General features: G+C 38.9%; 13 protein-coding genes and 1 non-coding gene across 14 annotated transcripts; 6 read left to right on the forward strand and 8 right to left on the reverse strand.

Moving 5' to 3' along the window:
• Window positions 1–1,833: 1,833 nt before the first annotated feature.
• CSG2 (mannosylinositol phosphorylceramide synthase regulatory subunit) lies at window positions 1,834–3,066 on the reverse strand (the record flags this gene model as incomplete). The annotated part of the gene is made up of 1 exon (XM_056228248.1): window positions 1,834–3,066. One exon carries the CDS (start codon window positions 3,064–3,066, stop codon window positions 1,834–1,836), a length of 1,233 nt encoding a protein of 410 aa, XP_056086027.1.
• A 249-nt stretch (window positions 3,067–3,315) lies between these two features.
• SCO1 (Cu-binding protein SCO1) lies at window positions 3,316–4,221 on the reverse strand (the record flags this gene model as incomplete). Its single annotated transcript, XM_056228259.1, has 1 exon — window positions 3,316–4,221. One exon carries the CDS (start codon window positions 4,219–4,221, stop codon window positions 3,316–3,318), a length of 906 nt encoding a protein of 301 aa, XP_056086028.1.
• A 436-nt stretch (window positions 4,222–4,657) lies between these two features.
• On the forward strand, window positions 4,658–7,549 carry CHS2 (chitin synthase CHS2; the record flags this gene model as incomplete). Its single annotated transcript, XM_056228271.1, has 1 exon — window positions 4,658–7,549. The coding sequence occupies one exon, from the start codon at window positions 4,658–4,660 to the stop codon at window positions 7,547–7,549; it is 2,892 nt and encodes a 963-aa protein (XP_056086029.1).
• Window positions 7,550–8,332: 783 nt separating this feature from the next.
• Window positions 8,333–9,268, forward strand: ATP3 (F1F0 ATP synthase subunit gamma; the record flags this gene model as incomplete). The annotated part of the gene is made up of 1 exon (XM_056228282.1): window positions 8,333–9,268. The coding sequence occupies one exon, from the start codon at window positions 8,333–8,335 to the stop codon at window positions 9,266–9,268; it is 936 nt and encodes a 311-aa protein (XP_056086030.1).
• Window positions 9,269–9,726: 458 nt separating this feature from the next.
• FIG1 (Fig1p) lies at window positions 9,727–10,623 on the forward strand (the record flags this gene model as incomplete). Its single annotated transcript, XM_056228293.1, has 1 exon — window positions 9,727–10,623. The coding sequence occupies one exon, from the start codon at window positions 9,727–9,729 to the stop codon at window positions 10,621–10,623; it is 897 nt and encodes a 298-aa protein (XP_056086031.1).
• A 321-nt stretch (window positions 10,624–10,944) lies between these two features.
• On the forward strand, window positions 10,945–12,954 carry FAT1 (long-chain fatty acid transporter FAT1; the record flags this gene model as incomplete). Its single annotated transcript, XM_056228304.1, has 1 exon — window positions 10,945–12,954. One exon carries the CDS (start codon window positions 10,945–10,947, stop codon window positions 12,952–12,954), a length of 2,010 nt encoding a protein of 669 aa, XP_056086032.1.
• A 126-nt stretch (window positions 12,955–13,080) lies between these two features.
• Window positions 13,081–14,277, reverse strand: CST26 (putative acyltransferase; the record flags this gene model as incomplete). The annotated part of the gene is made up of 1 exon (XM_056228315.1): window positions 13,081–14,277. The coding sequence occupies one exon, from the start codon at window positions 14,275–14,277 to the stop codon at window positions 13,081–13,083; it is 1,197 nt and encodes a 398-aa protein (XP_056086033.1).
• A 289-nt stretch (window positions 14,278–14,566) lies between these two features.
• Window positions 14,567–16,633, reverse strand: QDR3 (Qdr3p; the record flags this gene model as incomplete). The annotated part of the gene is made up of 1 exon (XM_056228326.1): window positions 14,567–16,633. One exon carries the CDS (start codon window positions 16,631–16,633, stop codon window positions 14,567–14,569), a length of 2,067 nt encoding a protein of 688 aa, XP_056086034.1.
• Window positions 16,634–17,028: 395 nt separating this feature from the next.
• TCM62 (Tcm62p) lies at window positions 17,029–18,750 on the reverse strand (the record flags this gene model as incomplete). Its single annotated transcript, XM_056228337.1, has 1 exon — window positions 17,029–18,750. The coding sequence occupies one exon, from the start codon at window positions 18,748–18,750 to the stop codon at window positions 17,029–17,031; it is 1,722 nt and encodes a 573-aa protein (XP_056086035.1).
• Window positions 18,751–19,616: 866 nt separating this feature from the next.
• Skdi_2.trna7V lies at window positions 19,617–19,690 on the reverse strand. The gene has a single exon. It is a non-coding gene; the product is annotated as a tRNA-Val (tRNA).
• Window positions 19,691–20,344: 654 nt separating this feature from the next.
• Window positions 20,345–22,306, reverse strand: GIP1 (protein phosphatase regulator GIP1; the record flags this gene model as incomplete). The annotated part of the gene is made up of 1 exon (XM_056228348.1): window positions 20,345–22,306. The coding sequence occupies one exon, from the start codon at window positions 22,304–22,306 to the stop codon at window positions 20,345–20,347; it is 1,962 nt and encodes a 653-aa protein (XP_056086036.1).
• A 415-nt stretch (window positions 22,307–22,721) lies between these two features.
• On the reverse strand, window positions 22,722–23,726 carry ZTA1 (NADPH:quinone reductase; the record flags this gene model as incomplete). Its single annotated transcript, XM_056228359.1, has 1 exon — window positions 22,722–23,726. One exon carries the CDS (start codon window positions 23,724–23,726, stop codon window positions 22,722–22,724), a length of 1,005 nt encoding a protein of 334 aa, XP_056086037.1.
• Window positions 23,727–24,042: 316 nt separating this feature from the next.
• On the forward strand, window positions 24,043–24,570 carry FMP23 (Fmp23p; the record flags this gene model as incomplete). Its single annotated transcript, XM_056228370.1, has 1 exon — window positions 24,043–24,570. The coding sequence occupies one exon, from the start codon at window positions 24,043–24,045 to the stop codon at window positions 24,568–24,570; it is 528 nt and encodes a 175-aa protein (XP_056086038.1).
• A 461-nt stretch (window positions 24,571–25,031) lies between these two features.
• RPS11B (40S ribosomal protein uS17) lies at window positions 25,032–26,027 on the forward strand (the record flags this gene model as incomplete). Its single annotated transcript, XM_056228382.1, has 2 exons — window positions 25,032–25,076; window positions 25,602–26,027. 2 exons carry the CDS (start codon window positions 25,032–25,034, stop codon window positions 26,025–26,027), a joined length of 471 nt encoding a protein of 156 aa, XP_056086039.1.
• Window positions 26,028–26,137: the final 110 nt, after the last annotated feature.

Consider the following 26,137-nt stretch of genomic DNA (forward strand, 5'->3'; position numbering starts at 1 on the left):
TGATACGCGGGTGGCCGAAAATACTGGGTGTTTGTATTTTACTTGATTTTATGTGTCAAGAGAACACAGTATACAAAACAATAGTGGTAAAGAATGAGAACAAGACTTGCATTGTTCCCTGTATTTAAATGCCAGAAAAAATAAAGCAAACGTGGGAAAAGTTTTCAGCGCGTAAAAATCGCGAAAAACTGCCAATTTCGGCAAATGACATACAGATCTCGAACATCTCACTTCAGATGTATTCTTCGTACTTTTCAAAACAGACCATCCGATCGAAGCATGCGCTTATGAGGAGGTCGGTTACCTATTAAGATGTCCATGGTCGTCACGTTTAGTTACTAGTATTTTTTCTCTTTTGTTTCTGTTTTTTGTGCATTTTCCATTTGAGTTTTCTATTGTTGAGCCTCAGATATTTGGTAGACGCTTAATGGTGGAATGATTGGACCGGATTTAGGGTTGTGTTCTCAGATTGGCGGGCAGTTACACTGGTTGTTGTTTTTTAACGAAGGGCTATGAGTGCGCTGGTGTCAGTGTAGATACATATGTATGCGCACATGTGGTTTTTGTTGTTCTTCTACTTATAGATCGCTAAAATCTGAGTTTGAGAAATGCGGGACCATCCATGTCCGAATATAACTGACGCATTTTGTAGCTAGAACACGTTTTTCCTACAATTATCCCGCTCCTCTTAGAAAAATTCTGCTTTCACTCCAACTCTTCATCATTTTATAAGAATTTGTCTACCATTACCACACCCACACACAAACATTACGGCTAGTAGTTTATTAGTCAAATTTCCATGGCCACACATTTTGTCTTTTTCTCGTTTTCTTATTGTGTTTTCTGTCACTGTGAAAGTGACGGAGAAAAAGGAGTTTGAATCAGATTTGCAAAACGGGCTGTATCAATAATACTGTCATTCCTAATGTCTGATTCATCGTCAACTCTGTAAAAAGAGAACAAGAAAGGAAAAATTGATGGGCAAAAGTATATATAGAAATGGTTTATTCCCGTTTTTTCCATTTTTCAGTAGATTTTTCCCTTTTGCGAGAATAAATTGACACTTGAACAAAAAGCTTCGAAGAAAAATCTATTCACTGAACTTATATATAGAAAAATCAAATGTGCTAAGTATATTTAAAATGGAAACAAATAGGGGGAAAGAGATAGGTAGATAAACAGCCCAAGGGACAAGGACACCCTTCCTCAGGCACTGAATATATTGGAGAGTGGACAGTAACAGAGAAATGATACAAGATGGAAAGCCATAAATTGAGATTTTCTTGAATGGGTTCATTTAGATATTTCTCTTTAGCCATTTTTGATAATCAATACAGTATTCTTGTTCCCATCCTTGTCAGATTAAGGAAGGAACATTAATTCCAAACAGGAAAAACTGTGTGTTCACTTCGTGGGTTTGCGTGTTGTACATTTCCTTCATCCGTGTTGGCGGTTACTTTCCTCAATATACCTTCAGTGCATACAAATTTTTGGAACAATTTTTTATTATGTGTATATTTTCTGTACTGTGCGTTAAATTCATATATGGTAGACCATGCATTTGGTACATGGGACCCTCACTTTTACTTGATTGAATGTGCTGTTGGTGGTGTCGTCCCTACTGCATACGGTAAAGCCTGTCAGATGGCTTCTTCTTTTAGAATATACAATATATAAAAACAAAAAATAAAACAATATAAGAACATCCCAGTAATCATCCTAAGGCGAGTGAGCGACCGTATGAAGTTAACATTTTTCTTTCTTTAAATTTTGTAAAAGCAAATTCCCGCATATGCTTACTACATCGTCAATCGTCTAGAGTTCTTTGTTCTCCTAAAAATGGTATTTGCCTTCCCCAAGTGTTACAGATAACACCAACAAACTCACAGTCAGCATAATATATCCAATGACTTCCCATCTAACGATAGTGGTTTGGGTAGGTTCGCAGATCCATTCAGCCAAACCCATAAAGATAATAGCGCCCAGATTGCATGTCGTCAAGTATTCAGCAGGTGCTTTCCGGTTCAACTCAAGTATCGATATCAAGTTTGGTAGAGAGCCGAAGATAATGGAGCCCAGTAAAGAAACCCAAAAGCTCTTGTCGTTGTATAGAAGGGAAATGGATTCCAACGACTCGCGAGAGGGTAATTTAGGAATGAAGGGTAAAAGTATTATCATACCAATAATGCCGATCAGGGCCATATGAGTGCTCTGCTTGACTAAGACTACAGCGGAGTTTTCGTTTTTTGAGATGTTACTGCAGAACCAACGGTTCCATAAAACGGCAAATGGACCCATGATCAAGGCACCAAGACCGCAAATCAAAGCACCTTTTAATCTGTCAAATAAGAAGGGGTCTGAAAGTTCTCCCGTATTAGGATTAACAGATAGCTTACCGGCAAGCATGTCACAGGTGGCCTTTGTGTATGAGATGATTAAAATGCCAATAACTGCGTTCATCATGATGAGAAAGTTACGGAAAACATAGTTTTTCCTGGAAATCCCACAAACACCATATAGCAAAGTGACAATTTCGAAAATGGCAGTGTTTTGTATCAAGGCAACGTCAAAAGCTGGCGATAATGACAAAGCCATATTATACGTCAAGTTTGCAACAATCATTATGAGGGCCAACACAGTTAGCTTCGCCACATATTTAATCGTAGCGACAGATACGATTTTTTGCTTCTGTTGCTGGACTGCGATGCGTGGTTGAGGTTCGTCTAACACGTGTGGCAGCGTGTCGACGCCTCCGTCATTTGCAGATTCGCCGTTGACACTGTCGAATGGAGAACTTCTGTTCGATTCTGAATCAGAAACAAGCATCGGTCTCATGTTCTTCCAAAGTCGAGATACAGGTACCAGAAGCAACCACGAGGCAAAGTACATGAAGGTCAGATAAAAGGTCAGTGAGCCTGAGTTGCCGTTTTCGCTGCTAGCCTCGGGTGTCGCGATCGTACCATTGGGCCCCGCAGGGATCTCCTTCCTGGATTGTATATTGGACAAACATTTCGTTTGAATCACGTAGCCTATTACACTTGAAAACCAAAGTAGAGTAGTTGACATGACGTGGTGGACTATTATCTGTTAATGTGCTAACTCACGGGCTCAATAGCAGACCCTGTCTTAAGCAAAATGCCATAACTACATTTTCCTTTGTTCGTTCTTCCCACCTTTACATAGCCTCCTTTGAGTGAGAAGGCCATTTTTTTCTTGCGATAACCCCCTGCCGGGTGATGGGCTCAGGTATAAGAACGGGTTATAGCATTATTACTGTTTATATAGACAAGGGAAATAGGTGGTATATCAACGACCTTATTTAAATAAGAAGGAGTACCATGCCTTCTGCTGCTTGGCGCGCTGCTCTGCAGGCACATAGCTTTTAACGTGCTCCACAATCTTGTTCACGCCCGTCTTCTCGTCGTAGTTCCTGCCCAAAGCGTCCACAAACTCGCCCTCGGGATCCATGAGGTAGAAGAAGATGGAGTGGTCTACCAGATAATCTTGGCCGGGCTTGACGTTTGGTGGCGTTGAGAAGTAAACCCTATACTTCTTGCACGCGTTTTTCACCTCGTCGAACGTGCCCGTCAACCCCAGGATGGAGGGATGGAAGTCGCTCAAGTACTCTTTCAACACGGCGGCGGAGTCCCTTGCTGGGTCGCAAGTGATGAACAGCGGCTGCAACGTGATACCGTATTTTGAGGACAGAGTATTGAGCCACACGCCCAGCTTGTCTAGCTCATCTGGACAGATATCAGGACAGTTGCTAAATCCGAAGTACAGAATAGAAAACTTTCCCAAAAGGTTTTTCTCCGTAAACTCGTTGCCGTTCATGTCCTCCAGATGGAAGGGTCCACCTAGTGAGGGTCTCCCGTATCCTCTGTTAGCATCCGCTTCTTTCTGCGTCTCCAGTCTGCGTTTCTCCCTGTTGAAGAAATAAGAAAGTGCCCCACCCACTGCTAGGAACAGGGCAATCGCCTTCCCCGTAGAAAACTCTATCGAGCCTTCGCGTACCTTCCCGTGATCTTTGATGGGCGTACCTCCCACGGGTACTCTGCTCAATGGTTTCTTGCCGTTTGCTTGCCACAAGCCAGTGCCGGAGAAGAATCCCCTCTGAGCGAGTAAATTAGCGCCGTTGCCACTAATTCTTGTGGCCCGCAGTTGAACGGTGACGCCGCAATGTAGCAGCCTCTGGTTCACACCTCTTGATAACTTTAACATTTTTGCTATGTTTGCTGTGTTTGGTGCTTCCCTTATTGTGCACGGTCATCTGTTCCAGATAGACGCCCATTTGATCATAATAGACACTGCTATAGTGTTTTATCACTTTTTTCTCTTTTTTGAGGGGGAGAATCACATTAATTTTTATTTCCGCTTATTTCCCATACCTATAGGGCCCGAGATTCAGGAGAATGCAAGCCCTCGTGTAAGCCCTAGTATTTTTGTTTACGTTTTTCCGCTTTGGGTATAATAGCATCGATATTGAAATTCGCAAAGCTTCAATTTTAGTTTCAATTGAGAATTCCAGGATTCTCCCTTGGGATGGCGCCAGTCTATTTAGTTATCGCAGACACTGTTCTTGCGGTTGTTGTTGCCCATAAGAGGATTGGTGACAGGGTATACGTAGACCAAAGTAAAAGAATATCGCATATAACAAATGACAAGAAACCCGTTCATGGTGGAGCCTTCGAGTGGCTCCCCCGGCAGACGTGGTGCTTCAAACCTCTCAAGATTTTATACAAACACCAGCAGCAACTCTCGGTGGGCCAACGCAAGTGAGGAGAGCTTGGATGAGGGCAATGACCAGTCGAACGTGTTCCAGGGCCTTCCGCCGTCTCCCTCGAGAGCAGCATTGAGATACTCTCCAGATCGTCGTCATAGAACTCAGTTTTACCGTGACAGCGCTCATAATTCGCCCGTCGCTCCCAACAGGTACGCTGCTAATTTGCAGGAGTCTCCCAAGCGGGCAGGTGAAGCTGTTATACACCTGGGTGACGGTGGCAGTCTATATGCTCGTGATAATGCAGAACCATCGGCAGACACCTACCATCTATCACCACAACAACCGCCCAGTAACAATCTGTTTGGCAGTGGCAGGTTGTATTCCCAAAGCTCGAAATATACGGTGTCTACTTCCTCTACTACGGCACCTTCGCTGACAGAGGCAGATGATGAAAAGGAAAAATACCTCACTTCGACGGCTTCTTATGACGATCAGTCTACTATTTTCTCTGCTGACACTTTCAATGAAACGAAATTCGAGTTAAACCATCCAACAAGACAGCAATATGTAAGACGTGCCAATTCTGAGAGCAAAAGAAGAATGGTCTCAGACTTGCCTCCCCCCAGCAAGAAAAAGGCACTACTGAAGCTAGATAATCCAATACCAAGGGGGTTGCTAGACACTTTGCCCCGGAGGAATTCCCCTGAGTTCACAGAAATGAGATATACAGCTTGTACTGTGGAACCGGACGATTTCCTGAAGGAAGGCTACACTTTGAGATTTGCGGAGATGAACAGAGAATGTCAAATTGCAATCTGTATTACCATGTACAATGAAGACAAGTATTCGCTGGCAAGAACTATTCATTCTATAATGAAAAATGTTGCACATCTTTGTAAACGTGAAAAATCCCATGTCTGGGGTCCCAACGGCTGGAAAAAGGTCTCTGTTATTTTGATTAGTGATGGCAGAGCTAAGGTCAACCAGGGATCCCTGGATTACTTAGCTGCTTTGGGTGTCTATCAGGAAGACATGGCCAAGGCGTCTGTCAATGGTGATCCAGTGAAGGCGCACATCTTTGAATTGACGACTCAGGTCTCCATCAATGCGGATCTGGACTACGTTTCGAAAGACATTGTCCCCGTACAACTGGTTTTCTGTCTTAAGGAAGAAAATAAGAAGAAGATCAATTCTCATCGTTGGTTGTTTAACGCATTTTGTCCCGTTTTGCAACCCACTGTCGTCACTTTGGTCGATGTTGGTACACGTCTGAATAGTACTGCAATTTACAGGTTATGGAAGGTTTTTGATATGGATTCAAACGTCGCGGGAGCTGCTGGTCAAATCAAGACCATGAAGGGTAAATGGGGGTTGAAACTCTTCAATCCATTAGTCGCATCGCAAAATTTTGAGTACAAGATCTCGAATATCTTGGATAAACCTCTAGAAAGCGTTTTCGGTTACATATCTGTTCTTCCTGGTGCCTTATCCGCATATAGATATAGGGCGTTGAAAAACCACGAAGATGGAACTGGGCCTCTAAGGTCTTATTTCCTTGGTGAAACTCAAGAGGGGAGAGACCATGATGTATTTACTGCAAACATGTATTTGGCTGAAGACAGAATTCTTTGTTGGGAACTGGTCGCCAAGAGAGATGCTAAATGGGTTTTGAAATATGTCAAGGAAGCCACCGGTGAAACGGATGTTCCTGAAGATGTTTCCGAATTTATTTCTCAGAGAAGACGTTGGTTAAATGGTGCAATGTTTGCTGCAATTTATGCTCAATTGCATTTCTATCAAATCTGGAAAACTAAACATTCTGTTGTACGAAAATTCTTCCTACATGTTGAATTTCTTTACCAGTTCATTCAAATGCTCTTTTCCTGGTTTTCGATTGCAAATTTTGTCCTGACTTTCTATTATCTGGCAGGATCAATGAATCTGGTGATTAAACATGGCGAAGCTTTATTCATTTTTTTCAAGTATTTGATCTTTTGTGATTTGGCAAGTTTGTTCATTATTTCCATGGGTAATAGGCCTCAAGGTGCGAAGCATCTATTCATTACGTCTATGATTATACTGTCTATCTGTGCTACATATTCATTGGTTTGTGGGTTTGTCTTTGCCTTCAAGTCATTGGCCTCTGGTACAGAATCACACAAAATTTTCGTCGACATTGTTATCTCATTGTTATCCACCTATGGTCTTTACTTTTTCTCATCACTCATGTACCTTGATCCTTGGCACATGTTTACATCATCTATACAGTACTTCTTGACACTTCCCGCCTTTACATGTACTCTACAGATTTTTGCCTTCTGCAATACACACGACGTTTCTTGGGGTACTAAAGGATCCACGCAGGAATCCAAGCAATTGTCCAAAGCCATCGTGGTTCAAGGTCCAGATGGTAAACAAATCGTGGAAACAGATTGGCCTCAAGAGGTTGATAAGAAGTTTTTGGAAATAAAAAGTCGTTTGAAGGAGCCTGAATTTGAAGAACCAAGCGGTAACGAAAAGCAATCCAAAAACGATTATTACAGAGACATAAGAACCAGGATTGTGATGATATGGATGTTATCGAATCTGATACTAATTATGTCCATCATTCAAGTCTTCACACCACAAGATACCGACAACGGTTATTTGATTTTCATTTTATGGTCGGTGGCCGCTTTAGCTGCCTTTAGAGTGGTCGGTTCTATGGCCTTTTTGTTCATGAAATATCTGCGTATAATAGTAAGCTACAGGAATAAAGTGGAAGGTAGTGGATCTTGGGAAGTTTCCAAATTAGACTTATCGAACGTTTTCAACAAGAAGGGTTAACGCGCGTTATTGTTTGTTAGTCCACCTTTTCAACTAGTTTATCTTTTCTCATCCTGTTTTCCTTAATGTACCGGTTACAATAAACCAATACACTCAAGAATACTTCTAACATTTTCCTTCTGAACTCTTTTCTTAAAAATAAATATACATATTTTAATACCAAGTATAATGTAACATAATATAATGTTATTTTCTTTGACATCAAATCCTCACTTGCAACTCGTACTATTAGTTGATGAAGTCTGAATGCATCTGGCCTTTCTTGTAAATGCTAAATATCAAGAGGCTCGAGAAACTATGCAAACACATACATTCTTTAGAAACGAATTATCGAAAGAACAGTGAAGGAGATTACAGTCCAATTCTTACATATTATCCATTATATGCTGAAGCGTCACAATTTTCTTGCGCTTGGCATATGCCAAATTATAAAGCCTTTTCTCACTGAGGGAAACAAACGAATTTACATATACGTGGTGGTCGTAAGCCGCTGATCATATGAGAGCAGTAGATCGGTAAGATGCATTCAATATTGGAGAGCGTAGTTTGTTACTTGAACGAAATAGAGTATCACGTGACTTAGAACCAATGAGCGGCGAGCAACCGCATTGGGCACCCGGACCGTGATAGTGATTAAGGACAGACTAGGAAGGGAGATGTGTAGTTGACGATCATTCAATTGAAGTAGAAGGTGAAGAAGACATATAAGCCCTAAGCCGCTGTGGTTAGATTACAAGTGGGATAATCAAAGATAAGTGGGAATAATTATTTTAACTAGTAGTCATGTTGTCAAGAATTGTATCTAACAATGCAATGCGTTCTGTGATGTGCCACCAAGCACAAGTGGGAATTCTCTACAAGACTAACCCAGTAAGGACCTATGCTACTTTGAAAGAAGTGGAAATGCGTTTAAAATCCATCAAGAATATTGAGAAGATCACAAAAACTATGAAGATTGTTGCCTCTACAAGATTGAGTAAAGCTGAAAAAGCTAAAGTTTCTGCAAAGAAGATGGATGAAGCCGAGCAGCTATTCTACAAGAACGCGCAGACCAAGAATTTAGATGTTGAGGCTACCGAAGATGCTGCCCCTAAGGAATTGATTGTTGCTATTACCTCTGATAAGGGGTTGTGTGGTTCCATTCACTCTCAATTGGCTAAAGCTGTGAGAAGGCATTTAAACGATCAGCCAAGTGCTGATATAGTTACCATTGGTGACAAGATCAAAATGCAACTCTTGAGAACTCATCCTGATAACATCAAATTGTCTATTAACGGCATTGGTAAGGACGCCCCAACTTTCCAAGAATCTGCGTTAATTGCTGATAAATTATTGAGTGTCATGAAAGCAGGTACCTATCCAAAGATTTCTATCTTTTACAATGATCCAGTCTCTTCACTGTCCTTTGAACCCTCTTCAAAGCCAATCTTTAACGCAAAGACCATTGAACAGTCTCCATCGTTCGGTAAGTTCGAAATTGACACGGACGCAAATGTTCCAAGGGATTTATTTGAATACACTTTGGCCAACCAAATGTTGACGGCGATGTCTCAAGGTTACGCTGCTGAAATTTCTGCTAGAAGAAACGCTATGGATAACGCCTCCAAGAATGCCGGTGATATGATTAACCGCTACTCCATCTTGTATAACAGAACGAGACAAGCTGTCATTACTAATGAATTGGTTGATATTATTACTGGTGCTTCCTCTTTGGGATGATCAAAAGAATTTTCCTGCATTGCCTCTTTATTTGACGTTGTTTTTGTAGAACATGAAACGAATTTTGACTTGATGAGACAAAGTACATATCCAAAGAAAACTCTAAATAAAAAAGAAAAGATAATAAATACTAAGCACTACTATATATTCAGGTAAAACACAAAAAATATAACATTTTTAAAACATTTTCTTAGGAAGCTCTTCTCACCTTGGTGTTTTTCCCGCTTAATTTACGGAGGATAGTTTCATATATGTGTCAGTGAAAAGCACTGCAATACACTCACGAAACTGGCTGTAAAAAGGTAAACGACGTATGGCATTGTTGAAATGAGGGATATATTAATATATATATTTATCGAGAGAGATATTAGCTTTTTTCTTCATATCTTGCCGTCTTGCTCATCATGTAGTAAGGAAAACAACAATAACAAACGAGAGAAAAAACAAAACAAAAAAACATGGTGGCTGTTTCAGTAATTTGGTTTTTCACCAAACGTATGCCTAGAGTATTTGCTTTGATTTTCAACTTGGTTTCAATATTTCTTTTGATCTTTCTTTTAATCGGCTGCTATAATTCCTCAAATCAATCAACCTTCTTAGTCAAATATACATTTGATGGCAACTCACCCTTTTATTCAATCATAGAAAAGTCATATGAAAAATCAAACACGACATTAGGTCTGGAGAAAGTAATTATAAGATCTGGTTACATGGGTGTCTGCATCGACAACATCCCCTCCCAATATAGTGCATATAATAACATGGTGACATTTTCCAATACGATTTGTTATCCAAGAAAGGATTTAAGCTCTGTTCCTTTGTATAAAGATTTGGAGATTCAACTATCCAATATTGCATCTTCCAGTTCTAAAACTCAGTCAAGTGTTGTTCTAAACATTTTGAAATTGGCTCAACTAACATCCGTTAACGTTGTACATCCATACGTTTTGATGGCATCTGTAATCTTAACGATCCTAATGTTTTTATTCATTCTATACGCAGTCGTCCCCAAACTACCATTCAAACTTGCTGTTAATAAATTTCTTTTGTTGCTGAGCCCAGTTTTGGTTTTGATTTGGGGAATTGGTGCTATCTGGACACATGTGGGTATAAATGCCAGTTATAGATTAATTCCCTCTGCAAGCATGAATATAATTTCTGTAAAGAAAGGTAAGAAAGCAGCGACAATGGCTTGGTTTAGTTTTGCATTTCTGCTAATAGACAGCATTATTCTATGGCTAATATTTCTGAGGGACAGAAAAAGCTTGAAGGATGAAATCGATAACGTCCCATGCGCACAGAATAGATATAACAACTATTCCTCGGATTCATCCACATTACAATCTAAGGTATAGTTTCTTTCTATATATGTGTATATTTCTCTTTACCAGATATTTTACCATACCCAACCTATAAGAAATTAAAACTAAGAATAAAGTCTATTCAAGTACGAACGAAGTGTTTCAATATTTACTATTTACCGTCACATCAATGAGCGACTAAAAATTTAGAGCGGGTTTTTCGCGAAATGGAACAAAGTTCCTAGAATTTTTCATCCTAAATGCTAAGAAATGTTGCAGTAAAAAAATAATGTACCTTGAAATCTTTGTTTAAGTCAAGTAATTTGAATTATCCAAGCTTGGTTGATCAACTATTATAAGCTGTGAACAGTGACTATGTCTCCTATACAGGTTGTTGTTTTCGTGCTATCAAGGATCTTTCTACTGCTCTTCAGGCTGATCAAAATAATTATCACCCCTATCCAAAGACCACTCAATTACCTATTCGGCGATTATATCGAAAGCTTAGATCGTAAATATAGATTCAAAGAGGATTGGTATATCATTCCTTATTTTTTGAAAAGTGTGTTTTGTTATATTATTAACGTGAGAAGGCATAGATTTCAAAACTGGTATTTATTTATAAAACAGGTTCAACAAAATGGTGATCATTTAGCTATTAGTTATGCCCGTCCTATGGCTGAAAAGGGCGAATTTCAACTCGAAACTTATACGTATAGTGAAACTTATAACATAGTGTTAAGATTATCTCATATCTTGCATTTCAACTATAACGTTCAAGCCGGTGACTACGTGGCAATTGATTCTACTAATAAGCCTCTTTTCGTATTTTTGTGGCTTTCTCTATGGAACATTGGTGCCATCCCAGCATTCTTGAACTACAATACTAGGGGCACTCCGTTGGTTCACTCTTTGAAGATTTCCAATATTGCGCAGGTATTCATTGATCCGGATGCCAGTAATCCAATTAGGGAATCGGAAGAAGAAATCAAGAATGCACTTCCCAATACTAAATTAAACTATATCGAAGAACAAGATCTGATGCATCAAGTTCTAAATTCGCAATCACCGAAGTTTCTACAACTAGACAACATTAGGACACCGTCGGATTTGACCGATTTCAAACCTTCGATGTTAATTTACACGTCTGGGACAACAGGCTTACCTAAATCTGCCATTATATCGTGGAGAAAGTCCTCCATAGGTTGTCAAGCTTTTGGCCACGTTTTACATATGACTAACAAAAGTACAGTTTTCACAGCCATGCCATTGTTTCATTCTACAGCCGCATTATTAGGCGCATGCGCCATCCTGTCCCATGGCGGTTGCCTTGCTATATCACATAAGTTTTCTGCCAGTACTTTTTGGAAGCAAGTTTATTTAACAGGTGCTACACATGTTCAATATGTAGGAGAAGTGTGTAGATACCTTTTACATACTCCAATTTCCAAGTATGAAAAGATGCATAAGGTTAAGGTTGCTTATGGCAATGGCCTGAGACCTGACATTTGGCAGGATTTCAAAAAGAGATTTAGTATAGAAGTTATTGGTGAATTCTATGCTGCAACAGAAGCTCCTTTCGCCACAACTACCTACCAAAAGGGAGATTTTGGAATTGGTGCTTGCAGGAACTATGGTAGCATCATTCAATGGTTTTTGTCCTTTCAGCAAACGTTAGTGAAAATGGATCCAAATGACGATTCTGTTATATATAGAAACTCTAAGGGCTTCTGTGAAGTTGCCCCTGTTGGCGAACCAGGCGAAATGTTGATGAAGATATTTTTCCCTAGAAAGCCAGAAACTTCTTTCCAAGGGTATCTTGGTAATGCCAAAGAGACAAAGTCAAAGGTTGTAAGGAATGTTTTCAGGCGTGGCGATGCTTGGTACAGGTGTGGTGATTTATTAAAATCCGATGAGTGTGGATTGTGGTATTTTCTTGATAGAATGGGTGACACTTTTAGGTGGAAATCTGAAAATGTCTCTACCACCGAGGTAGAAGATCAGTTAGCTGCTAGTAACAAAGAACAATATGCACAAGTTCTTGTAGTTGGTATTAAGGTACCTAAATATGAAGGTAGAGCTGGTTTTGCAGTTATCAAATTGAATGACAACTCTCTTGATATCGCCGGCAAGACTGCACTATTAAATGGTTCCTTGAGTCAGTTAAGTCTACCGTCTTATGCCGCGCCATTATTCATCAAATTTGTAGATGAAATCGAAACGACCGATAACCACAAGATTTTGAAGAAGGTGTATAGAGAGCAAAAGCTGCCAAAAGGTTTGGATGGAAATGACACCATTTTTTGGCTGAAAAATTATAAACGGTACGAAGTTCTGACTGCTACTGATTGGGAAGCCATTGATGCTCAAACGGTTAAATTATGATTTGATGTTCTAGGGACACGGTATTTGTCTCGGAAAATATGTACATATATCCAGTACTAACTAAGTAAAGAACAAAAGTTTTATATCTATCTACATATTTATATATATGGCAAAGATCATCTATATCTATAAAAACAAAATGGAAAAGAGTTTATAAACTAACCAAATTATTGTTAGGGTTGGCAATATTAGCACCTCAATTAATTCAATACGGTTGATCTTAAAGCTATCGGTAACTGAATGGTTTGCTTCGACATCAGCCACAAATGATCCTGTAGAATAGTACCTTTCCAATAAGGCATCTTTCTCGCTCCAGGTTTTATACAACCACTCGGAAAATTCATTTTCACCATCTAATGGAATATCCCTGACATCAAATGCTCTGATATGAATATCAACTAACTTGGGATACCTTCCTTCCAAAAAGATGCTTTTCAGTCCATATATTTCTTCACCGTACTCCTCCTGTTTCACACCAGAGTAACCAATCGTGACATCATAAAGAACGCCAATACTCGGTTTCAACTTTTGTAGTGAGAATCGCAAGCCTGTAGAGTGAGGTAATAATACGTTTTTGAACGGTTTTTTCCCTATTTTTGCAGCGTATCTGGCACTCTTTTGTCGAGTGTCAGCGCTGAGATTGGTACCTTCGGGGAAGAGAATTAGATTGTATGGCCAGTGGGTTTGTTCTGGGTCAATGATCTCGGGATTCCATATACTTTCTCCTTCTTCACTTATACGTTCAGGTGACCTCCCAGCAAGTGAACCGATACCCCTTGCATTCGAATCAAGGCCTGCAAGGCTATTGCTTAAGGTAATTTTATCTTGAGCCCACTTTCTACTCATAAAAATGAAGTGATAATTTTTCATACCGAAGCCAATAATAGGAATGGACGCTAATGACTTTTTCAAGATGATGAATACGTTGGCCGCTAAGTTTGAAGTATAGGCTAACCACCATAAAAATATCCAATCCGTATATATTTGATGATTACAAATAGCCACAGAATTTGGTTTTAAATGAGAAAGAATTCTGTTCTTTCTTGGGTCCTTGAAAAACGTCCCTTTAGGAATACTGGAGTTTTCAGTGGTTATTCTCACAGCAGATGGTGCGACGACATGCAGAATGGATGATACCAAGACGATAAATAGTCTTTTGGTTCTATTAAGACCAGCCTGCTTCCTTATGGCATTTCTGCAATAAATAGTTTTATATGTTACTTGGAGAAACAGAAGAATAATGCAGCCCTGGAAGAAAATTAATAAAGAGACACCTGGGACGACAAACTTTCTAACCTTATGAATTACTTTTTGACGCAGCATCGGCTTTTTGTGCTTCGGTTAGCTAGCTCTAGTACTAGTGGTCGACCTTACTATACTCTTTTCTTTTGTTGACTGCTGAAGCTTGGCGTGCTTTCGTACTAATATTTCTTTTTCTGATGAGTTTTCCGGCTCATGTTGAAATTGAACATTACTAAAAATAGCTTCGCTTCAGTAATGATATACTACTATAAACTAATGTAAAATATACATGAATCACCTAATAAAACTCTTGCATGAAAAGGGCTTATATTTCTTCCTCTCATTCTTTCTTTTTTTTTGGAGAGTACGATCAGTCAATCTTGTCGTACAATCTTTGCAAATCGTAGTTCTCTCTCCAGTAATCACCACGTTTTTTCAATATGATGAGCACACTACTGGCACCGAGCACAATAAAGGCTAGCATTGTGAAAGTCCAACCGGTTCCCATGCCATTTAACATGGGTGTCGTGACAAATACAGCTGTTGCAGCCAAGATTTGCCTGATTAAATTGTTCAGCGCAACGCCCGTAGCACCCTTTCCCGGCAAAGAATCGACCAAATAAGAAAGGGTGGCCCCAATCGTCATCATAGCGGCATATCCGAAAAGAGCTGTTCCAATTAATGGCGTTACCCAATGGCACTTTTTATCTAAACACCAGCCAAAGATCAATAGGGCAATTGGGAAGGATATTACAGACGTAACGACATTCCATGATATACGGGCTTCAGGCGCAAGAATCCCATATTTCTCTTTGTATCTTTTCAACAGCATGTCTACCCAACGTCCCCCGTAAATAGAGGCGAAAAAGTAAGTTACCGAATTTGGAATATACAGAAGACCGATGTATAATGGCTTGAAGTTGTAAGGCGGCCTTGAATACTTATATTCCACTGTCATATTAACGAAGTACACTGTGGAAAAGGAAATTGCAGAAAATGTTATCGCAAGTGCCACGGGTGGGTATTGTAGGAAGTATAGAGATTTTAGAGGTTTGATAAAATAGACAAAAAAGATATCCCAGACCTTCCTGACTGCTGACACCTTCTTGGGCGCAATTTCGCCTCCATTATTCGATAGCACCTTTTTTACCTGTTCTTCCAGGTTGGTTTGCAGTTTTCGAAGACTGTTTTCGCGGATTGATCTTGCTAACTTTGGATCTGTTGATCTTATTTTTGTAACCTGGGCCGTTGTTGCATCAATACCACTATCATCTAACTGGTAGTCATACATGCTTCTACTTGCCTCGGTATAAATCCGCTGCAACTGGTTTTCTTCTGCTCGTCCGTCATAGGTAATGTGGCTGGGCGGACTTTCTAAATCTGAGGAGCGCTGGTCCCTCACTTCTCCCAAATAGTTCTGCTTCTCAGCAGATAACGTGACAGTTTGGTTTTCTACTTGATTTGGTTCATCTTCTCGCTGATAATCTTCTTGTACTTCCCCGTGTTCGTTACGATCTATTTGAATACGTCTTTCAGCCAGAATTTGAGCAATAGCGCCTTTAGAATCTTGTTTTCTTAAGGTTTCAGGCAGTAACACTGTCAAAAGAATGACGTTACATCCGGATAAAATGACCATAAACCACTGAGTCGATCTCCAAGGCCAACGATTCACTAATAAAGAGCCAATAATTGGAGATAACAGCGGGGCTAATAGTGGACCGAGATAATAATAACTTAGATTTTTGCCTCTATCTTCACTAATATATAAATCTGCAACTGTCCCAGCGCCGACACTTTGAACACTAGCAGAAGCGGCCCCACAGAGCATTCTCAAAGCAATAAATGAGTTGATATCGGGGGCAAAAGCAGACCCGATATTAAATGCAAATAATAGTGCAAAAGAAGTAATGTAAGTAGTTCTTCTGCCTTCTAACTCCGACATAGAAGACCACCATAATGGGAAGACACCAAGACTTAACAGATACACACCAATCGAAACGTTCACCATGATCACTGAAGTTTTGAATTCAGTCGTGATGGCGTTGATCGCTGGAAATATGATTGATGTACCCATGGGGCCCATCATTGAAGAAAAAGCAATCAAAAAGACAATCATCTTTTTCATCATTGGCGGATAATCTCTAGCATCTTTGAATTCCGGTATAAGGGCGAGATGAGGTAACAGCCCTCTACGTTCACTTTTGGGGACAATATAGTCCTTGCTCTTCAGCCTATCTAGTTGGTTGTCTTTGTGTCCATGGCCACTCGATGCCGAGGTTTCCATATTTGCCTTTTCATCATCATAGTTGTTGCGCTCACTGGGCGAGCTGCTGCTGCCATCCCCGCCGTGCATTAGGACTTGATTGTGAGGTAATGAACGCTCTGAGTCATCACTCCTCAAAGACTCGATATTCGAGTGTGAACTTGTAGTTTGCATGCTTGTCGCTTTTGGAGTTGCGCTCTGGCACAGAGGAAAAAAGGTTAAGAAGATATGAATCCATATGAGTTCAATCTTGTTCTTCTCTTGAGGACACAAGTAATATAGTAAAGTTCGCTTGTATGTTATCTATCTACTTCACAATCTTTGGATGTTAATCTAATCGTAAATATTTAGATCTGGAATGAGATGGCTCAACATCCCCAAAGGTAGATAGATAGATGCAGTTACTACTGGGAGTGGAAAAGCCCGAGCTTTTCCGACGCCGCGTTAAAGAAATTGAGCAGGAATAATAGAGATTTGCAAAAACGAAAAACGGATAAAGTAGGGCAGTGCCGTAGCAATGTTTATTTACGATGACTCATTTTTGCTATTTAAAGTACTTAGGGCTTTGTCTAAGTCGTGCGCCTGTCGGGCTTTTCATATATACATGTGACAATGATATTACAGCTAGTAAGCAACTTGATGAACGTTCCTATCCCAGCTAAAGATGAATCCATTTTACTCCATGGCTCTAAGCTCCCGGATTTTACCGTATCCACCGGTCCTGAATTGGGAGAAAATTTGACCATCTGAAATGAGTTTTCGTTTATGGCATCGGCTATCAGGTTGCTAATCTCATAATGATTATATCCGTATGCATTACTAAAGGCCACCTGGGATGGAAGAACAACTGCAGATAGAACAGCATTCATCCCTAACTTAGTCATGAAATCGGATTCATTAGCTCTCAGTTTGTTCAGACCTGGAATCGTCTTCAACAAGGAAACTCCATAACCAGGAACGAACCCTTCAGCTAGCCCATGGCATAAGGTGTTATTCAAAAAGTTATCTAGTGTATTTCTTCTCTGATCAATCTCGATTTCATTACGTCCGCCGACGCTTAAGGTTACCGTCTTTCGGAGAAACGATTTTGAAGCTTTGTTAGTAGGAGTTGCCTGAAAATCAATTTTATTATATAAAAATGCCTCCCCCGTGGTTGCCTTTATAGACCCAACACTGCCATAATATTTATTTGCACACATTTTGCTTGGGACTAATTGACTATATTCCGGTGAGTAGATACTATCGTATCCGCAAGGCAAGCGTAAGAATTTTATAAAATCATAGTTTTCTTGTAGTGCTAAGTTGTCGTTTGCTTTACCCGAATACTTCATAATAACCGTTCGGCTTTCGTTATTCTCTCTCTTATTTCGGTTATTATTGATTGTAATAGATGTCAAAGCATCGCCTGTGCAATCTCCATTAACAATCAAAAGAACAGATTTTTTCAGATTTCTGGCATACGTTATAGTGGGAAGAATCTTATTGGCGTCTCTTAATGTCCCATCATACATCAAAACCAGCATTTCTCTATCAATAGAGACTAATTTCTTTTTTGGCAATTCCAGAGATCTTAAATAGGCCTCATTACTATCTAAAATACCGGCGGGGTACTTCCAACCTTTGGAGACGTCAATCTCATCGTCAGTCTTGTTACCATTCACGACTCGCACGACATCATCCGAAAACAACTCATAGTTGATGGCTTGTAAAACTTTTTTAACGCTACGGCCATCCAAAGAGGAAATGGCGAATTGGTCCACGAGGGCATCGATCTCACTTTGGCCTTTCACCATGATTTTTTTTTTCTCCAGAAAATCTCTGATATGTTTCAATCCGATTAAAATTCCATTGACTACTTCCTCCTCAGGATATTTGAGATATTGTTCCAGCAAAAAAGAAGTTAAAGACGTTGAAGTTGATGTCAAGATATCCGGGGAGCAATCCATGAACAGTTGAAGACCAACTCTCCCCAATTTACGAGGTTTATTTGATTGAAGCTTCGTGTTAGTAGTTTCATCCATCTGTAGCGAATCTAAGAGCTCACGGATTACGCTGTTCAGTCTCACAGTGTCCTGTGAACTAACCACTTGTGCTCTTGATTTATACTTGGGCTCATGTATTAATGTCTTGTTGTATGACGATGAGTTTATTATTTTGTCCAACAGCTTTATACCAGAAAGCATATCTCTGAGAACGTGGAGGTTTTTCGTCCTATAAATCGGCGTATGCAACGTTTTTATTGTACGCCTTGTTTGATGATTTCTCAATTCCCTCAGACAATTTCTCAGCATACTTTTCATAGCATAAAAGAGCCTTATGTTCACAACTGCGCGGAGAAAAATCTTCTGAGTGTGAAGGCGTTAAAGGTATGCCACTGCACTGGCAAACCTTTCCTTCTCAAGGCATGGTAGACACACCCTTTTTATTTCTACAATTTTTTAAAGAGCTTTGACGGATTTTCATTTCGGCAATTTTTCAAATCTTGAAAAACTTTGGTAAATTACTGAAAACGGACTCTTCTGAACTAAGAAAGATGTACAGAGATATTGTTCCATAAAGGCAATCTGTCCAGATAACGGTGCCATTGCTTTTGCAATGACTTCTCTGTAATGTGTGGGGGAGTCATTAAGATACAAAAAACAGCTGGACCCGAGATTAAAGAGACAACAGAGTAAGTCGTAAATGAATAAACTATAACTCGGTTGTATCTGCCCCTAAAATGATTTAGGACTAGGTTGGTGGGTTCCTTTATTCTATTTCGTGATTGAAGGAGTCTGCGCAAGGAATCTGTTCGAATACCTTGGTAGTATTTTTAAGGGTATATTTTTATGTTTATTTCTCGATTTCTTGAATATGTTGGAAAGTCCACTTTCTTCTCCAAAGCAAAAAACTCTATCACAGGTGGAGCATAGAAATATATTTAAAAACTGGAAAGATTGGCTTCTTTTCTGGATAAACGAATTCGTTTTAGTTTCTGAGAAATAAGAATCTGAGGAACCTTTGTCTTTTTCTGTAATATCAAATGATCCAACTGAGACACCTTTACCCTCATGAATTACTCCCGCACCAATATTGCAGAAATGAACCGGTAGGCTTTCTTGAAGGCATTTACTTGGTGAATTGAAAATGCCAAGTAACCACGAAAAAAATAGGAGTTTGATCCAACCGAGGTTCGAACTCGGGATCTTCGCCGTGTAAAGGCGACGTCTTGAACCACTGGACCATTGGACCGAGAACTCGATATCATTACGTTTTCAGAATTTGGATAATATTATAATAGAAATACTCAGATATCCACCTTTTCACTTTTCGTTAAATCATCTTCTCAAAAAGGTGTCACAACTGTTGGAACAATGATCAACTATCCATCAATTACTAGTACAGCTGATTAATACATTCAATCACGTAACTAGAAGATTATCATATACGGTGTTAAGAAGATGACAAAAATTATCAGACCAGTGAAATAAGATTCAGAACAGTCATCGAATTTAGTGGAAGCTGAAGTGCAAGGATTGATAATGCAATAGGATCAATGAATAAAGACGTATAAAATGAAGAAAGGAATAAGAATAAGATTATGTAAAAGTGTTGATTCCCTTTCGTGGATTCCTAAATCCATGAGGAGAACTTCTAGTATATTCTACATGCATAGTATTATTAACCTCATCAGCAATGGAATCTCAGCAGTTGTCACAGAATTTCACTGGATAGTAATACAAAGCAGAATACTTGAATTTTTGTATCACTTTCCGTGCATAAGACAATGGTTTTTTATGTTATTCACTAAATGGTAACTACGAATAGTCGATTCCGTTGTAGCTATAATGCATAAGTATACGTATAGTTGCATATATAATATTTTGACGGAAAGTGAAACACTTTTCACGAAGTAATAACTGTGAGATTTTTTTTTTCAGTTGGGCCAAATACATCCTCATCTAGCGATATAATTTGTGCCTCTTGACTACCTACGCCTTTCAATTGTCTACCAATATTTCTCTCTGTGGCTCTCATACTTGATATGATTCCTGATTTATCGTTAATGGAATCATCGCCCTCTGCGTTCGAAATGTCCAGGGAATACTCTTCAGAATAGTACTTACTTAGTTGTTCTCCTCTTAGCCTATAGTTTTCTGCTTCATTCCTTTGTCTTTTATACTCAGTATATTGGAAATAATGTAAAAACTGCGCAACGCCCACTGTGTCACACTTAGAAGCTCTTTGGGATTCCTCATTCTGTTGCATATTTCTCTTTGCTTTTAAAATCGATCTCTTTTCACCGGTCGCATAGCTACTTTGGCTCTCATCTTTGTTTAGCTTTTTAGATTTCTTGTAGATTAAGAGACGCGAGTTTTCATCAAATCTGACACTAGATGTACTTTTCTCCCTAATATCTAGATCTATATCCGTTGGCAAAGTATTTTCAATGTCAGATAGTTCCGACTCCTCTTGATCATTAACGTATGGATTAAAGGCGTCATAAAATCTTTTATTTCTGAAATTCATACGCCTTTTCTTGTTTTGGTGCTTCTTAATTAGATTTGTTAACTTATCTTGAGTCAAATCATCTTTGCAAACCTTTGAAAGAATTTGTGAAATGTTCAGCAGTTTGCTAACTTCCCGAAAAGTTGGGATAGTATAAACCTTACTACTACCACTTGAACTCGTTTCTGATAAATCGGAGAGCTCCTCAGATTCAATTGCCTCAAAAGTTTGCTCTACGTCATCAGAATAGCTACTGCTCGCGACATCTATGCCCTTATCCGGGCTATTTTCCTTTAATGCTGAGCTCACTTCAATTGGCTTTTCAGTCGCACTTGCTGCATTGATATCAAAATCAGTAAAGTCTGTGGTTTTTTTACTGCCGGAATCGACACTATATATCGACTTTCCATCCATCTGTACAGATTGGTGATCGCTTTCACCATCTGGAATACCTTGATCAATCCGACTGTTAGAAGGGAAATCTACTTTTTCGATAAGAAAAGATTCTGTGGAATTAAGTACATCAATTCTTTGTGGATCTTCTTTGGTAATATATATGGAGGGTGTACTTTCCATCGATTCATCTGATCTGGGTTCATTTAAGTACTGTTTTAAGCAGAGTCTTTTTTCAGAAGTAGTATCATAAGAATCATTGCGAATGCTTCTTTTTGTGCCACGGGTAGAGTCTGATCCATCGAGTGATTCATTCGATTCAATTGGAGTAAAAGTTGCAGGAGCTAAGCTTTGTAGATTTTCTTCAAAATGTTTCAAATCTTCATACTTCAAATTATTGAAGGAAATCAATCGCTCACTTACATTCCAACATAACTCATTGTCTAAATAGGTTTTATTAAAATTTTGGCTTTCATTTGAATGGTCAAATTGCGTTTCAAGATCTTTCGGCTTTGTATGGAACTTGTTAAAACACGGCGTATCATCTTCAGTCTTGTCCAGCTTTTCTAGTTCTAATTTTTGTTTTTTTTCAACTGTAGGGCACCTATTTTCGGTTTCATGTTCATTTCTTCGATGACGTATTTTCTTGAATCCCCTTTTTAAGTTATCTTTGAATTCATAGAATTTTCTATTACGAAACAAGGTCTCAAATTTAGTTTCTCCTCTAGAAAAAAACCTCTTTCCGTCCTGACATATATATTGGACTGGAGTTGAAACCAAAGGGCAGTGAGTAGAGTTCAAATCGGAAAATGTGTTGGTGGAACAGGGTTGTGAAAACTCACGCAAATTCAATGTGTCAGGTTGTAATAAGGATCCACGCGCAGTTGACGGTCTCAACCATTCTCTAAAACGCTTTCTTTTCAAAGACTCAAATGGTCTCGGCTTTGGTTGCAAAACAGTTTCCATAGTTAGCTAGTGTTGGAGTAGTCTTTTTGTGAATAGCTTTGTAGCAGAAACGAAATATAAAAAAACCGCCAAACAAATAGACAAGAAGGAATAAAAAATAGCTATGCTTAAGTATTTTCTCTCTGAATAAAGCAAGCAAAAAGTAAATACAAGCAGAATATAATTGAAAGGTTCACAATATTCAGGTATCTTATTTTTGTTACACATTTTTGTCTAAAACTTGCCCGATTTCTACGGCGTCACATTTAATAAATTTTGCGTCGGGCTAGCTTACATATCATCGCCCTTTAGAAAAATAAAAAAGCGAAGCTTCTATTATTATGATTCACAATAGCCTAAAGGGATCAAAAAATTGGCGATCACAAAGAGAAAACTTGAGATAAATGTTTAATGATGAAGGGATATAATTATGATTCTATTGTGGTATCTCAAGAACTAATTTACCGATAGTCTTTCTACTTTCTATATCAGCGGCAGCAACATTATAGTCCTTTAATGGATAGGTCTTGTATATCTTAATATTGAGTTTCTTTGAGTCAATCAAGTCCACAAACTTGTTCGTATAATACTTCCATTCTTCAGGTTCAGCGATATAGCCATAAAGTTGAGGTCTCAACAGAGTAATATTTTTGGGAGAAAGTCTATTGATGGAAAACGGCGGGATAAGACCCGATGCATTGCCAAACGAAACAAAGACACCTTTTCTTTTCAATGCTGCCAAGGTAGTATCAAAAGTATCCTTGCCAACTGAATCAAAACTCGCATCAACACCTTTACCGTCAGTAATTTCCAAAACTCGTGTTAGAATGTCTTCCTTGGAAGAATCAATCAAAAATTCAGCCCCGTAGTCCTTGGCTGTTTCCAACTTCTCATACGTTGAGGCAACCGCAATTGCATGTGCATCTTTCATCCTCAGCAACTGATTTAGAATCAATCCAACACCACCAGCTGCAGCATATACCAAGATATAATCACCTTTCTTAACGTGATACGCTTCGTTTGTGAATGATAAAGCAGTGAGAGCTTGTAATAAACCAGCTGCATAAAGCTTCATCTTTTCATCACTAGTGCCCGATGGCAACTTCATTATCGTACCTTCGGACGGGAATTTTGTATACTGTGCGAAAGTTGAATTGGATATATACGCAACTTGGTCTCCAGTTTCAAAATTGGTAACATCTTTACCCTTTGCTACGATGACACCTGTTGCTTCTCTACCCAAAACATATGGTTTTTCACAGGGGTAAAGACCTTTCCGAAAGTAACTTTCAATGTAGTTAACACCAGTGTATTTGTTTTTGATCAGTATATCTTTATCTGAAATTAGAGGTACAGGATAATTCTCATACTTGATGATATCATATCCACCAACTCCATCAATTAGGACGACCTTTTGCGTTTCTGGTATTGTATATTCCATTTTTATTTCCGCTTGCAATGAATCTGTCCCCCTAGCAATCTTATGAAACCATGTGTAAATGAAAACTCATATTGGAATTTCATTTTTCTTGAATGATACTTATAATAGGAGAAAGCTATCTTTCGGCTTAATCATTCGGATCCGAGAACGGCACGTACTGTACTATCCGAGCTGATAACTCAATTAGAAATGAAGGGTGCAACTTCAAATGCCACATAAAAAATGAAAAATCCATAGAGAAACACTCTGACCAGAATGGTAATGAACAAAATATCTGTGTACACTGAATTTTCAGCTCAAAAAAATCAAAGCAACAATGCTGATTGGCAACTTGAGCAGGATTCGCCCCGTAAGGCATTTCTTTACTATTAGACCCGCTTTGTCAAAGGAAGTTTCACGACGAGTTATTGTTGCACCTGCATCGCACTTCAAGACCTCCACTCAAAATACAAAAAGCAACATTCCCATCAATGAGTACAAACAATTACCAGAGGATTCAAATTATATTGAGAAGCATTACAAGGAATTACAAGTATTTTTGAATGAGTTTTTAGTAAAGAAACTTAACAAAACATATGCCGATTTCGAAGGTGATCCGGATGAATTAGTGTTTCAGTTAGAGAAGTTTATTGAATTAGAAGTTACTCCGAAATACATAGACTTTTCTGCATCAGATCATCATAAAGGGAAATTCAAATCCATTAGAGATAGGATAGTCGTTGACCGTTATTTAGATTTTGTAAAGGATGTCAGACTAACACTACTGCTAAATGGGGGTCATTCATTCATATTTGATGTTATGTTGCAAGCCAAGGAAGTCTTTGATAAAATGCAGAAAGAATAGGAAGAAAAAAAAATTATAAGCTCAATATATACTCATTCAGTAGGTTTCTTGATACTGATTTGGAAATAATCAAATTATTTATGACTTTACTTTCCGCAGATGCTTGGTTGGACATCTTTTACATTGTAGGTGAAAAACCTTCAAGAAAATATTTCCTATTACACCCATGCATTAACAAAACCCAAAACTTCCAGAATTTCGTTGTACATTCGCAGGATGAAATTTATCGCAAAAACAATTGCGTCTTCCGCCTAGCGATCTCAGCCACTCTCAGTGGAACGTGCTTGATTCCGCAGGCTGCCCATCCTTTCAATGTGTAGGTCCCCTAGCCTGTGTCGTCCGTTGTCCTGCTGTTCCTGTTGATAATCTATAATTAATGATGGTATAGTGATAATATGGCAAAGGAATTTAAGAAGTATTAACTGAGGACCTGAAGGAAACGTATCAAGCCAGGGAAAAAGATGTCCACTGAATTAACTGTTCAATCTGAAAGAGCTTTCCAAAAGGTATGAATGAATTCCGAGCTGAGCGAGTTAGTCAATGAAGTAGTCGAATGTGAATAGGGAATTTAATCGAGATTATGTTGATGTAGTTCTATGTCGTAAGGTATAACCAGAGTTATCGTTAAAAATATATCACAGAAGAGAACACAAGTCGGGAGCAGAGTATTTTAAATTATTGAGAAAGTTTGGCATACAGAAAGAGTGAAATATAAAGTCGATCTCAGTTTAAAAGAAGACAATAGAGCGGGTTGTCAAAAGGTAAACATTAAAAAAAAGGAACGTTAAAGTTACATGATACTAATGAGGAGACTGAATTTTCTATCATATCGGACTAAAACACGGCTTTTAGCGTCCAGTGAACCCGATGACTACTCTTAAATTAGGCCTTCCAGAATCGAAGTAAGAAAAACTTCTATTCAACTGCAATAGAACATCCGATTGTTCCCTTTTTGCCTAAAAAAATGGGTTCGATATTCATGACTATAATAAAATCAACCTCTTTTTACTAACATAATATTTTTTCAACAGCAACCTCACATCTTCAACAATCCAAAGGTCAAGACTTCCAAGAGAACCAAGAGATGGTATAAAAATGCCGGTTTAGGTTTCAAGACCCCAAAGACCGCTATTGAAGGTTCTTACATTGACAAGAAATGTCCATTCACTGGTTTGGTTTCCATCCGTGGTAAGATCTTGACTGGTACCGTTGTCTCCACCAAGATGCACCGTACCATCGTCATCAGAAGAGCTTACTTGCATTATATTCCAAAGTACAACAGATACGAAAAGAGACACAAGAACGTCCCAGTTCATGTTTCCCCAGCTTTCCGTGTCCAAGTTGGTGACATTGTTACCGTTGGCCAATGTAGACCAATCTCCAAGACTGTTAGATTCAACGTCGTCAAGGTCTCTGCTGCTACTGGTAAAGCCAACAAGCAATTTACTAAATTCTAAAATAAATCTTTACAAGATGATACAATAATAAGTGGAGAAAATAAAACGAAGAATTGACTGGTAAATTACCCAAGGTAAAGTGTCATTTTGGGCCTTTGTTCTTTTTCTTT

The sequence above is a fragment of the Saccharomyces kudriavzevii genome, assembly GCF_947243775.1.
Source record: "Saccharomyces kudriavzevii IFO 1802 strain IFO1802 genome assembly, chromosome: 2".
Taxonomy (NCBI): domain Eukaryota; kingdom Fungi; phylum Ascomycota; class Saccharomycetes; order Saccharomycetales; family Saccharomycetaceae; genus Saccharomyces; species Saccharomyces kudriavzevii.